This window comes from Myotis yumanensis, unplaced genomic scaffold, assembly GCF_028538775.1.
Source record: "Myotis yumanensis isolate MYYU_CA2020_CCGP unplaced genomic scaffold, mMyoYum1.0.hap1 SCAF_2, whole genome shotgun sequence".
Classification (NCBI taxonomy): Eukaryota; Metazoa; Chordata; class Mammalia; order Chiroptera; family Vespertilionidae; genus Myotis; species Myotis yumanensis.
In genome coordinates this window covers 6,797,254-6,810,415 of record NW_027223753.1, presented here as the reverse complement: position 1 = coordinate 6,810,415, position 13,162 = coordinate 6,797,254, and the positions used below count along the sequence as shown (strand labels likewise).

The window sequence follows — 13,162 nt, the reverse complement described above, 5'->3', positions numbered from 1 at the left end:
AGGCATGTGCCCTTGGCCGGAATCGAACCCGGGACCCTTCAGTCCACAGGCCGATGCTCTACTCACTGAGCCAAACCGGCTAGGGCTGTAAGAGTTTTTTTAAAATTTGTTTTTAATTTCAGAGAAGAAGGGAGAGGGAGATAGAATATCAATAAGAATCACCAATTGGCTGCCTCCTGCACGCCTCCTACTGGGATCCAGTTGTGCCCGGACGGGAATTGAACTGTGACCTGGTTCATAGGTTGATGCTCGACTATTGAGCCACACCAGCCACACTTAGTCAGTCCTGCCTTCTCTAGGGCTTAACCAAGGGCAGGCCTCAATGTCCTCAAAGGTAAAAATCTCTCCGCATTTTTGTCACAATTAAATTCATTGATGCTTTCTTCATTGTACAAATAACGATGGAGCACCTGGGGCTGCAGGGAGCCACAAAAGGCTGTGCAGGCTGTGCGCTGCACAGGGGTGCCCGGCCAGATCACATGAACTCCTTAGGGCTGTCTCTTCTCCAAGAAGGGTGTTCTCTGTTAACTTGCCACACAGCTCGGGAGGGGCGGTCCCTGCCCTGGCTGAGGCCCTAATTTCGCTTGTTAATGACTGAGAGCATTAAGCTGAATAGTATTGAGCACTACTGTGTGCCAGGCACTATTCTAAATGCCTTGGCTTTATCTAATGTCAGTAAAGCTCTTGGCAGAGTAAGGGAAACACCAGTAAGCAGTGCCTGAACATGTCACTGTCGACCCAGCATGAGGTGTGTGACTCGCAGGCTTGTGGCCAGGCCACAGAGGAAGCTAGCAATGCTGAAGGCGGCTGGGGGAGGTGTTTGCAGCTCACCGAGAGCTTTGTCCTATGGCCCTGGTTCTGCGATTGTCGGGCTCCCGAAATGTCAACTCCTCCGTACCTTGGACAGAAGCCACACATGTTGCACCTTCTGCATGTCTGGGGCCTCCCCCAAAGTTTGCCCTTTTGCCCCAGAAACCACAGGCACAAGCTGGGCTGGGAAAACCTTTTATTTGGCTGCATGCAGCAGGGGTAGGATCAGAGCACTGCCAGAGGAGGCAGAGGCAGAGGCCAGGGTGGGAAGGGTCTGTGAATGGCAGTTCCAATGTGGGGTGGGGCTTGGATTGCCCTCCAAGCCACAGGGGCCCTGATGTAGGCATGGAGGTGGACAGGCGGTCCTTGAAGACCCCTACCCCCACACTCATCCTAGCTCTCAGAATCAGAGCCCAATCCTGCACCCACCTGCCCTGGGTTCCCACCCACTGGATTCCAGAGAGCCTTCTTCTGGAGAGCCCCACCCCATCTGGCTTTTGGGGCTTCACTGACGGGAAGGACAGTCCAGACGTGGCGTCGACTCCACCCCACCCTGGGCCTGCCCATCTCAGACCAGGCCTGAGCCTCTGGGCCATAGCCACCTCTCTGAGCAGGCAGGCCTAGCGAGAGCGTGGGAGCAGCAGAGAATGGGACAGGGACAGAGGACAGGCCAGCAGAGCCCTCCTTCCACTCCCAGATCTGTCTGAGCTACAATCGCTCCCAGCATCTGGACTCTCCAGGGCAGCCCCAGGCTTGCCCGATGTCCTCCACACCGTCCCTGCTCCGAGGGCCCCCCCAAAAAGACAGGAGGAAAGGCCCAGGAGGGGAAGGTAGGAACACAGATCTAGGTTGCCATCTGAACTTGGACACCCACCCTCAGAAGAGTCTGGGGAGGAACCTGGGGGAACATCCTATACCTCCCTAAAGGGCACTGTCTCTTAAAGGTATACACAGCCCTCACCATCATTCAGATCGCACCCTCAGGCAGAGCACTGGCTGTCTGCAGCATGGGAGGCTCCACAAAGAGGCGACTGGGGGGCAAGGGTGAACTAGGAGGTCTGGGGAAGCCTGGACCACCGCCCCTTCCCAAGCCCAGCCTTCCTCTGACAACACGTTTACCAGTCAGGGTTCTGCGGACGGGGCCTCGGGGGCGTCAGGGCAGCGGGGGGCCCAATGGTGATGCTGCTGTTGGTGACCCTCGGGCCGTACCAGCCGGCCCAGTAGTGAGTGTCCACGCCACCGTGCTGAAACCAGATGTAGCGGACGCCGGGTGGGTAGTTGGAGAACGTGTGTGAGACCTGAGAAGGGGGCAGGTAGAGGGAGGGAGAGAGGTCAGGGGAGCTGACCCTGAGGGTGGCGCTGCCTGAGGGGCAGGGGGTCCAGGAAGGGGCTGCTCTCTTAGTGCTGGACCAGAACCGAGTTCTGGTTCTCATTCTGTGAAGCTGGGCAGACCACCTCCCCTCTCCTATGCCTTAGTTTCCTCATCTGTAAAATGGAGTCGATCCCTGGAAGGGGCCACTCCACAGGATTATCTAAGTGTGAGCAACAGAAGGAAATTTCGCAAGCTGACGAAGGATGTCCAGTACAGTCATCACTGGGCCCATTTAGCTATTTAAGTTAAGTACAATGAGATGAAATTAAAATTCAGTTCCGCAGTCACACTAGGAACTGGTCCTTATTAAGTGTTTGATAGTCACATGTGGCTACTGGCTACCATACAGACAGTGCAGACAAACCATTTCTGCCACTGCAGAGTTCTACTGGAGAATGCCGGTCTAGGTCAGGATTTGGCAAACGATGGCCTGCCTGCCTGTTTTTGTAAATAAAGTTTTATTGGAACACAGCCATGTTCACTTGCTTAAGCTGCTTTCACAACACAACGGCAGAGTTGAAGACTTGAGTCGTTGTGACGGAGACAGGACAGCTTGCAAAACCTGAAATGTTTCTACCTAGCCTTTTAAGAAAACATTTGCTGGCCGCTGGTCTAGATGACAGTAACCACCAATATTAGTAATTAATAATAGTCAACCTTTTTGAATGTGGCTTTATCAGCATCGCTTCACTGAAGTGAGAGCAGCCGAAGCCCAGGTGAGAAGCAGCAGAGCTGGGATTTGAACCCAGGCCTGCCTGGCTGTAGTCTCAGCCTTGGGCAGTGTGCCCCCTGCTCCCTTCCTGTCCCACACACCTCTCTCCACTTGGCATCGCTCTTCTGCTGGATCGTTGCTGGGTCAGGCTGGAAGGTCCTCAGAGGCGCATGCGCTGATGACAGGAGCTGAACGCACAGCTGGTACTTGGACCCGCAGTCTGGCCTTGCTGCGAACCTGCAGGCAGAGAGAAGGCCCATCAGGGCCTTGGAGATGGGGGGGCAGGGTGGGGGTGGGGCACCTGAGTGGCAGGGCCCACCCCCAGGCCCTCGCCCCAGGCACTCACCAGTCCTTGACCTTGATGTCCGGCCGTGTAGTGTCCATCAGCTCCTCCCAATACCCTTCGGCCTTGAGGTCCACCACCTGGGACTTGAGGCAGGTGCTGGGGGGCAGGCGGAGGGTGGGCTGGGCTGAGGCTCACCACTAGGGCACTGGGAGGCTAGGCTGCTTTCCCAGAGAGGAGAAACCCCAGGGGGGCAGTGACTTTGGCTTCCCCCTCACCCCCAAGTCCCCCTGACCTTGGATCTTACTAATAAGAAGTCACGAAGTATTTCTTGACCTGGTCATTGGGGAATTCCTTCCTCTGGTCTCTAGAGAGGTCTTCCACCTTCCACTCATCGCCTCCATTCACATCCAGACTCCAGAACTCAAATCCCTCTGGCAGGAAAGCACAGTTCACATCAGAGGGAAGCCCCTCCGTGGTCACCTTCTCTCTCCCGAGGGCCCCTCCTCCCGGTTCTCCCTGCATCTCAGCAGTTGCCCCCAGGCCCGTGCTGTGGAACTGCGGATCAATGGTGCCTGACTGAATTAGTGCTTCCTGTGTGTCAGGCACCATGGTAAGTGATTTCCACTGGGAACCCGGGACACGTGATGATGTGAAGGACCAGATTCCTTCTGTGATGCAGAACGCTCTGCTGCTGGCCAGATCTGAGGCTAGTCCTGCCTCTACCAATACTGACTGTGTGACATCAGGCACGTTGCTTTCCCTCTCTGAGCCTTGGTTTTGTCCTCTGGGGTCAAAGATTAGGGACTGGCAAACTTTCTGTAAAGGGTCAAAATATTTTAGGTTTTATAGGCTATATATTGTCTTATTGCATAGTATGCTTTTTTTTTTTTTTAAATAATCTTTTAAAATGGTAAAAGGTATTTTTAGCTCCTGGGCCAGATTTGGCTCATGGACCATAGTGTCAACTGCTGGAGAAGAACATGGCTGTTGGGCAGTCACGTGAGGCAGGCATCTGAAAGTCCTAGAGAGCTTGGAGCTGTTTTATCATTTTGCTCCAGAATTTGGCCACATAATGGAGAATGAGGCTCCCATCCCCTCCTATCCCAGTGTCTAGCTGACGAGTTAACATAGGGAGGGAACAAGGAAGTGCTGGAAGTGGCTGAAGTGTGCTGGAAAGAAGACTGGACTTCTTATTCTTCCACAGGCAAAGTCCTTTGATCTCTGGGACAGTCCTAGTAGGCCTAGCCCTGGAGTCTGGGAACTAGGCCAACAAAACAGGGCTGACTTCCTGGTCTTGTGCCTGGGGCATAGTTAATCCCAACTAATCAACATTCCTTCTCCTAGGAAAGGTCACTGGGGATATCAACTTAAGAGTGGAAGAAGAAATGCCACTCTTGGCCTCAGTTTGCTCATCTGAAAAATGGGTACACTGCCAGCACCTACCTACCTTTTAGCATTATTGTGAGAGGATTGAAGTTGTTAGGCCATTCAAAGTACCTAGCTTACCATAAGTGCTCAATAAATGTTAGCTGATATCCTGACAGTGTGTGTGTTGGGGGCACACCAGACTCACTCTGCACCCCACCTTCGGCACACGGGTTGTGCAGGAGGTTCCTGTGGAGGCTTCGTAGGAAGTAGAAGATCTTCCAGTCGGCCACAGGCTGGTCCCAGTCCTCGGTGATGAAGCCCTCACGCAGGCATTTGCGCTTCCAGAGGGTCATGAGGTCTATGAGGTCCCGCCAGAGGCTGCAGACCAAGCGGCAGCGCAGCAGCAGCTGGCGGGCGGGCACGTGTGTGAACAGCTCCAGCAGGATGTTTTCTGGCAGCTCGTTGATGTTCTCCACCGCCATGGCTCCCGGCTCCCGGACACTCCTGTGGTTATTGAAAAGCGAGGCTACAGACCCTCTCCCTGGGCCTGGTATTGGCAGCACCCCATGCTGGTGGAGGTCCCCAGCCAGGGTTTACAGTCTCGGGAAAGTCCCCGGGCCTCTCTGGGCCTCAGTGTCCTCCTCGGTAGCCAGCGGCCAGGAACAGCACCTGCCACCCCCTGGGAGGCTCAAGGAGCCTGTGACACAGCAGAAGCTCAGTACAGGGTGAGTTGTTTTTTGTTTTTAACGGGCACCTCCCAACAGCCTCTAGGCTAGGGAGGCCTGCGGAGAGGGGGCGGGATCTGTCCAAAGACAGGAGCAGAGGGAAGGAGGCCGAGCCTCCTCTGATTCTAGAGTCAGCCTTTTCCAAGAGGCCGGTTGCTAGAGTGGAAATAACAGCGCGCAGCCCCGCAGAGCACTCCAGCCGGCGCGGTGCCTTCTCCATTCTCTCTCCTGCGGTCGGAGTGGGGAGGACGATGTCGGGGGCAGGGGTAACGATTGTCTCCGACCGAGGTCCGAAGGGCTCACGCGACTTTCTCAAGGCCGAAGTGGAAATGACCTGCCCAGTAGGGCCTGGAGAAGGGTGGGCAATGCAAAGACCCCCCCTACACCCCCACGGCCGTGGCTGGGCTCCAGCTCCAGGCCCCCTAGCGTGTCTTCACCCTCCCATTCCTCGTGGCGACTTTAAAATGTCCCCCAAAGTCGGGGCTCGGACCCCTACGCGAGACCCCAGCTCCGGTTTCCGCTCGCACCGCCGCAGGAGGCCGCGCCACGCAGTTCCCGCGGGCGGCCTGGGACTCGTCCGCGCCGGCCGCCTGGGCGCACAGCTGCGGGGCCGGGAGCCGCCGAGCCCCCCGCCAGGCCCCCGGCCGCCTGCGCCCCCGCGCCCACTCCCGCGGGTCACCTGCACTCGGCGACGCCGCGCTGTCCCGCTCGGAGCTGAGCCGGCCGCTGCTCACGTTCCCCGGGATGCGGCCCCGCCCCGGCCCCCTGGCCCCGCCCCCGGCCCCTGGCCCCGCCCCGCCTGGCCCCGCCCCGTCCCCCTGGCCCCGCCCCCGGCCCGCCTTCGCCGCCCCTCTTCACGCAGAGCCGCGCTGCGGTGCGTGGGGCTCGGGACGCGCCCCCATCGGGAAATAGGAAAATTACCCGGGTTGGGGGGTGCCGGGAGGAGCCTCTGCCCCTCCCCTTTGCCTGGGCCGCCCGCCCCGCACCCTCCGCATGACCTAGACTCCCTGCCCTCTGCCTCCTCCTCCCAGCAGCCACCCCCGGAGGGAGCGGGGGGAAGCCTCAGATCGGACCCCCGCTCCCCCATTAAAAACACACACAAAAAAACTGACTCCTGACCTTTCTCGGCCTCCTGGGTCCGCCGAGGAACCTGCAGCCTCAGGCCTCCGCCGCCCGCTCCGGATTGCGGGGCGACCGGGCGCCGGGCCAAAGGCGGGGCGGGGAGGGGCGGGGGGGAGGGGGAAGCGGGGGCCTTTAAGAGGCGCGGCGGGCCGGGGCCAACCCAGACGCGGGCAGCACCCAGCTTTGCCAACGCCGCGGGACTCGGGCAGCCCCGCAGCGCTCCGGCTTCTCCTTCCCTCGGGATCGCCCTCCGCAGCGATGGACGGAGACGGGGACCCAGGTAGCCGGGCCCACGCGCTCAGTCTGGGAGGGGAGAGCGGGACCGGCGGGCGAGCGCTGGAGAGATGCGGGGTAGTGGTGGGGAGGTGGGCAGCCCAAACCCAGCGCCGCAAACTTTTACCTAAGAAAGTCCTTGAGACCGTCCCTAGAGTGCAGTCTTCTGTCTGGTATCTTGGTTTGGCTGGAGGCCTCGAGAGGTGACAGGCAGGGAGGGAGGACTCCTGGTCCCATTTACCCAGGAGACAGCAGAGGCGAAATCCCACGTTCCCACCTCCGGCTTTCCGAGGTCTATAGGGCTGGGGCCTGGGACGCATCTGGGATGCAGGAGGCTGCAAGCCCTCTTCTTCCGTCAACTTCTTCCATTTGCCAGCTCTGGCCGGTGAGCTGCCTGAATACCCATGGATATCTTGGGGTTACCAGCCTCTCCCCACCCCATCCCAGCTTTCCTCCTGGGTTCCCTTGTCTGGAATGGCCATCCTTCATCTGGGTGGCCAGTTGCCCAGTGGGGACCAGGCCAGCGGTGAGGGAGGTTGGAGCACCAGCTCTTGCCAATGCTCAGGGCCTTCTGAGACTGCCCCGTCATCTTGTCTGGCACCAAGAGCCCCCCTCCTCATGCTTTGAGCTGGCTGGGCCTGGAGGGGTTGCCCGCTGAGTCAGGGTGGGAGCGAGCAGACTCCCCCCACCCCCAACCCCTTCCTCAGCAGGCCCACCTGGGAGTGGGCACTGCTTGGGGGAGGCCATGGGAAACAGACTGATGCCTGCTCAGGTCGCCCAGCCCCCGCCTCCCAGCCCTGAAAATCCCAGCGCCTTCAGCTCCCACTCCCAATCCTCCGGCCCCCTTGCCACACCCTGTACGGGGCCCCAGAATGGACTCCTGCTTTTCTCAGGGCCCAGCTATTCCCTGGACTCCAGGGCCCAATCCAGGTGCATGAATCAGCCTTGGAGGCAGTTTTCAGGGCCCAGATAACTTTCCGACAGCAACAATGTGGGGAGTTGTGTGTGCCCGCGTGGGGGATGGGGGGCCGTAATCAGATCTGGGGCCTCAAGTGCCAGGCCTGGGGCCAGGAGAGGGGACTGGGCGAGGTGCACCTTTCCGGGGAGCATCAGGTGTCCACCAGGGCCAGGGCAGGGGTGGAGAGGTGAGGACACCGGGCCCTGCTCCCCAGAGAGCTGTGGGCAGCAGGATGGGCAGGTGATATGGCTTCGGGGCCTGGCATTTTCCTCTCTGACTGACCGCGCTTCTGCAGTGTGACTTGGGCAAACCCAGGAAGTGTCTCTGGGCCTTAGTTTTCCTCTTCGCCAAAAGGAAGGCGGTAAAGCCCCATGTCATAAAGATGTGGCAACACCCCCCCCCCCCCACACACACACACAAAAACACACACAAACAAACAAAAAACTAATAATGAAGGGAATAATAAGATTCACTAAATAAGATCTACTGAGGACTCACTGTGTGCTCTGAGCTCTGAAGAGGTAAACCCTGATTCAGTTATCAAGGGTCTGACTGTGGGAAGGGGGAAAATTCTGCATGTGAGGAGGTAGAGGGCTGGTAGGTTGGGCAACACCCAGTCTCGGGTCCAGGCCCTGCCTGTTCCCTCCCCCAGTGCTTGGCTTTTCAGGGTTCAGCCCTTAGGAACCCCCCATCCTAAGTCGGAAAGCTGCCCCCCCCATCACCCAGAGTGGCCCCATTTCCTCCCCACTGTCTCTCCCTCCTCCAGAGACACTGGGCACTTGGTATCTGTTTACTCAAGGCTTCAATGGCCTGGCTGGGGCCGGCTGGGATCCCGGAGATAGTCCAGCCTGCAGCTCCTGATATCTGTCCACCGAGAATGCCCTTGCCTCTCCTCAGGGGGCTTGAACATCAACACTGTCTGAATGGCCTGGCATTCCCATTTTATAGATGAGAAAACTGAGGGCCAGAAGTGAGAAAAACCTTCCTATCCCAAACACTTATTACCTCTCCCTGTTCGACACACACACACACACACACACACTCACACTCACACTCACATGATCTCTTTTAATGAGCCCCCCTGCCCCCATTCCCAATTCAAAGATTCCTGTCCCCTTCCCCTCGGGCCTCGGATTCCAATGTCCCCTCCCTAATACTAGCAGGGTGACCGTTGGCAAGTTACTCCACATCTCTGAGCCTGAGCAATTTCACCTACAGAATCAAAATCAAGATAGTGCCTCCTAATTCAATGAATTATGTTTTTGATGTGTGATGGTTAAAGGTGGCTCTGGGGCCAGGCTGCCTGGCTTCAAATCCAGGCTCCAACCACAGTGTGGTCCTCAGCTGTTTCACTTCTCTGTGCCCGAGGTTCCTCATCAGTGAATCCGGGACAACAATAGGAGAAAACCTCAGAGATGCTTGGGGCTATAAAGAGTAAATGGCCCTGGCCGGTTTGGCTCAGTGGATAGAGCGTCAGCCTGCAGACTAAAGGGTCCCAGGTTGGATTCCGGTCAAGGGCACATGCCTGGGTTGCAGGCTCTATCCCCAGTAGGGGGCGTGCAGGAGGCAGCTGATCCATGATTCTCATCACTGAGGTTTCTAACTCTCGCTCCCTCTCCCTTCCTCTCTGAAATCAATAAAAAAAAATTTTTAAAAAAGAGTAAATGAACTTAAAATGCTCAAAAAGGGCCCATACTTACTTGCTAAGTGCCCAATAAACATTAGCTGCTGACACTGTGCCAGATGCCAGGCACTGGGGATGAAGCAGTGAGTTTCCCAGACCTTGTTCCTGCCCTCATGTCCTAGTCTAGTCCCAAGAAAGGTGTTTTATAAGCCATCACACACTAGGACAAAACCTGGGAAGGACTGGAACTCTGGGGGTGAGAGGATCTATCAGGGGGTAAATCCAAGAGGGCTTCCATGAGGAGGTGACAGGAGCAGGGATCTCAGAGGGTGGTTGGAAGGATTAAAGAAGTTCATATGTGAAAGTGAAACGTGAGGCAATCCTGTTCATCATATCAGTTGCTGTCATCTGCGCAGGTTTGGGGTGTACTGGCTCTGCAGGGGAAACTGAGGCCTCTGAGGCGGCTCTTTGTACTTGATGCTGGCCTGTGGCCCTGGTCCCCGGGGAGGTCCCCAGGGGGCTCCTCCACTGGGCACCCGCTTCTGGTCTCAGGATCTCTGGGCCCAGCTGCCGATTGTCCGAGGGTGGGTGGGGGCGGATGCCTGTCACACCTGGGTACTGGGGAGTCACCACCTCCTCACCCCTTCATCCCCGCAGAGAGCATGGGCCAACCTGAGGAGGCGAGCTCGGATGAGCAGCAGGAGGAGGGGTGCGTGTGCGTCCCGGAGGCGAGCGGAGGGGAGGAGGAGGAGACGGCCTACCTGGACGAGCTGCCGGAGCCGCTGCTGCTGCGCGTGCTGGCCGAGCTGCCGGCCGCCGAGCTGGTGCAGGCCTGCCGCCTGGTGTGCCTGCGCTGGAAGGAGCTGGTGGACGGCGCCCCCCTGTGGCTGCTCAAGTGCCAGCAGGAGGGGCTGGTGCCGGAGGGCGGCTCAGAGGACGAGCGTGACCACTGGCAGCAGTTCTACTTCCTGAGCAAGAGGCGGCGCAACTTGCTGCGAAACCCGTGCGGGGAAGGTGAGGGTCAGGCTCCATGAGCCTGTGGCTGGGGGGCTCAGTTTGCTCCTCCGGAAAATGGGCCACATCCACTGCCCGCCTGCTCGGAGGGTTCGCTGAGATAAAGCGCGAGGCACAAGGCCCAGCACAGAAGAGCCCCCATAAGCTCTGCTCCCGGGGGTGGGGGCGGGGTGGGGGCTCTTTCCCAGGTTCTTCCACGACCCTCCCAGGGGGGAGAGAGAATCTGGGACAAACAGGAAGTGCCTGCCATCCAACCCCACTGTACCGGTTGGCCCAGCACCCGATTCAGGGGCCAGAGCCAGCGCTGTCACACCCTCGGGCGGGGACCGGGTGACGAGGGTGGGGCTGTCCTGTTCCCGCAGAGGACTTGGAGGGCTGGTGCGACGTGGAGCACGGCGGGGACGGCTGGAGGGTGGAGGAGCTGCCCGGAGACTGTGGGGTGGAATTCGTCCACGACGAGAGCGTCAAGAAGTTCTTCGCCTCCTCCTTCGAGTAAGGAGAGGCGGGGTGGGCGGGGAGGGGGAGAAGGGGCCTCCACTCCCTCCTAACTCACTCTCCCCAGGTGGTGTCGCAAAGCGCAGGTCATCGACCTGCAGGCTGAGGGCTACTGGGAGGAGCTGCTGGACACCACTCAGCCGGCCATTGTGGTCAAGGACTGGTGAGCCGCCCTGGGGGACTTGGGGGGCGGGGGGGGGGGGGGAGAGGAGGGGACTAAAGTCACTACCCTGCTTCAGGGCCACTGCCTCCCAACGCCAGTGGTTGTGGCCATGTGGGCCGGGCCTCCAGGAGAGGGTGAATTCTACCTTTCCTCCTGAGTTTAAATGTTGGCAAAAAAAAAAAAATAATTTTTTTTTTTTTGGTTTTAATCCGTCTACAGTCCAAAGGAAACATGTCTTGGCGGGCTGGCTTTGGGCCCAAGGTTGAGTCTGGCCCACCTGGATTTTAGTCCTTGGGTTTGGACCTTGGAAAAGTTACTTTCTCTCTCTGACCTCAGTTTCCTTATCTGTAAAATGGGGACACTCCGAAGGCTCCCGCCCCGGCTGAGGCCTGCCGCTCGCTCCCTCCCCCGGCAGGTACTCGGGGCGCAGCGACGCCGGCTGCCTGTATGAGCTCACGGTGAAGCTGCTGTCGGAGCACGAAGACGTGCTGGCCGAGTTCAGCAGCGGGCAGGTGGCCGTGCCGCCGGACAGCGACGACGGAGGCTGGATCGAGGTGAACCTGGAGGCGCTGGGGCCGCGAGGCCGGACCGGGATGCGACGGGTGGGGCTTGTGGAAACCACGGCCCCGTGGGCGTGGCGGAAGGGCCCCCCCCCCGGGTGGGAGAGGGCCTGGGCCTGAGAAATCGTGTTGGGGCTGGAGGCGAGTTAGTGCGCTGGGTGTCTGACCCTTCCTCTCACCCCCCAGATCTCCCACACTTTCACCGACTACGGGCCCGGCGTTCGCTTCGTCCGGTTCGAGCACGCGGGACAGGACTCCGTCTACTGGAAGGGCTGGTTCGGGGCCCGGGTGACCAACAGCAGCGTGTGGGTGGAGCCCTGAGTGACCCCGCCTCCCGCTCCCCCAGCTGCCCTGCAGGGGCAGAGGCCGGGGCTAGACAGGCCTTAGTGGTAGGACCCCACCTTCCCCTCCCCGCGCACTCCTCTCCCGCCCCGGCTCCAAGCCCAGCCCCCACGCAGGTTAGAGAAGGGTTTTGCTGGCATGTGTTTGCACCTGGAAAATAAGATGGGTGAAGGCTTGGGCCGGGACTGGGCCCACCGCGGAGTCCCCCACCTCTAGCACAGTGCCCGCCGTAAAGTGGACTTTCAATAAACATGACTTGTTCGAGGAAGAAATGAACGAATGGATGAATAACCCCCCTTCCTCTGCACCCTTCCCTGTCTCCCGAGGGCCCTGGCTCAGCCTGGAAAAATACTTGGTGGGGCTCCAGCTGCTTTGGTTTCCACTGGGCCGGGGCAGAGCCAGCCAGGCCTGGGCCGGTGGACAAAGGCTGGGATTGTGAGGCCCAGGAGTGGGGAGCTGGGCCTGGCGCCTGACTGACACCCAAGCTGCCCAGAGGCCGGAACGAGGGGGGGCTCTGTGTGTGGGGCCACCCCCCAGGCCTTTCTCGGTCCCCATTCTCATTTCCTTCTGAAGGCAGGTTGGTGGGTGATGGCAACACCTCATATAGGGATGCCCATGGCCTGGGCTGGGGCTGGTGGTGGGGAGGTGAGGGTGGGGACCACAGGAAGGCCAGCTTGGCGTCCCTCTTCAGGTCACGCCCACTTCACTGTCCTCCCTGCCCTGCTATTGAATTGCACAGCAGTCGTTAGCATCTGGTCTCACAGGTCACTTTCTAAGCTGGCCCAGGGGCTGGCCCCTGGCACTGGTTTGAGGGAAGGGGGGGGAGGGTGTGGTGCCCGGTTCTGTGCCAGCAGAGGTCAGGCTCTGGCCTCACCAGCAGCTCTCCAACCGGCCCCTCCCCAGGACTCTCAGCTGCTGGTCCTGGGCCAGGGAGGGTCCTGAGACATCTGCTCTCTCCGACGTGGGGACCAGTAAAACCCCTGTGCCCCTCCAGCTTTCCTTTGATTCTGAGCCCTGATGTCTCCTGCTAGTCAGGTGGGATTGCAGGGTTTAAGCTGGGGCTCATGCATGCACTCAGGATTCCTGAAGTCCCCATCATGGACAGGCCCTGTGTAGGGTCCCGAAGTGACAGGGTGAACAAGACACTCCCTGTCCCAGGAAGAGGTATCATCCTGGCTACACTGAGGAGGGGTACCCGGGAAGGGAGCCTCTAGTCTAAGGGTGGAGGCCTACCCCCTGCTCTGGGGACATGCTCAGTCTGAAGGTGGAGGCCTAGCCCCTGCTCCTAGTCCTTTCTAGGAGATTTCACAGTCTGGTGGGGAGGGCACCATCCACACC

The 13,162-nt window shown here is 59.2% G+C and overlaps 2 protein-coding genes across 6 annotated transcripts; one reads left to right on the top strand and one right to left on the bottom strand.

The window, feature by feature from the left end:
- Nucleotides 1-992: 992 nt before the first annotated feature.
- On the bottom strand, nt 993-6,917 carry LOC139002870 (F-box only protein 44). Of its 5 annotated transcripts, none has more exons than XM_070404082.1 (6): nt 6,910-6,917; nt 4,754-5,052; nt 3,485-3,611; nt 3,241-3,336; nt 2,996-3,131; nt 993-2,108 (listed from the first exon to the last, which is right to left on the bottom strand). In XM_070404082.1, exons 2-6 carry the CDS (start codon nt 5,028-5,030, stop codon nt 1,926-1,928), a joined length of 819 nt encoding a protein of 272 aa, XP_070260183.1. In that variant the 5' UTR covers nt 5,031-5,052; nt 6,910-6,917; the 3' UTR covers nt 993-1,925. The 5 variants fall into 5 exon arrangements, with proteins under 5 accessions (XP_070260183.1, XP_070260182.1, XP_070260181.1 ...); XM_070404081.1 differs by lacking the exon at nt 6,910-6,917 and adding an exon at nt 6,796-6,816; XM_070404080.1 differs by lacking the exon at nt 6,910-6,917 and adding an exon at nt 6,393-6,466.
- FBXO2 (F-box protein 2) lies at nt 6,561-12,087 on the top strand. Its single transcript, XM_070404078.1, has 6 exons — nt 6,561-6,675; nt 9,908-10,264; nt 10,627-10,756; nt 10,827-10,922; nt 11,338-11,476; nt 11,669-12,087. Exons 1-6 carry the CDS (start codon nt 6,654-6,656, stop codon nt 11,801-11,803), a joined length of 879 nt encoding a protein of 292 aa, XP_070260179.1. The 5' UTR covers nt 6,561-6,653; the 3' UTR covers nt 11,804-12,087.
- The last annotated feature ends 1,075 nt before the right edge of the window (nt 12,088-13,162 follow it).

Coding starts and splice junctions, on each gene's coding strand:
- LOC139002870 (XM_070404082.1), bottom strand. CDS start 5,030: ATGGCGGTGGAGAACATCAACGAGCTGCCAGAAAACATCCTGCTGGAG. Junction 3,612..4,753: donor TGCCGAAGGTGGGGTGCAGA/GTGAGTCTGGTG, acceptor CTTTCCTGCCAG/AGGGATTTGAGTTCTGGAGT. Junction 2,109..2,995: donor GCGATGCCAAGTGGAGAGAG/GTGTGTGGGACA, acceptor CCCCCTTCTCAG/GTCTCACACACGTTCTCCAA.
- FBXO2 (XM_070404078.1), top strand. CDS start 6,654: ATGGACGGAGACGGGGACCCAG. Junction 10,757..10,826: donor TTCTTCGCCTCCTCCTTCGA/GTAAGGAGAGGC, acceptor CACTCTCCCCAG/GTGGTGTCGCAAAGCGCAGG. Junction 10,923..11,337: donor GCCATTGTGGTCAAGGACTG/GTGAGCCGCCCT, acceptor CTCCCCCGGCAG/GTACTCGGGGCGCAGCGACG.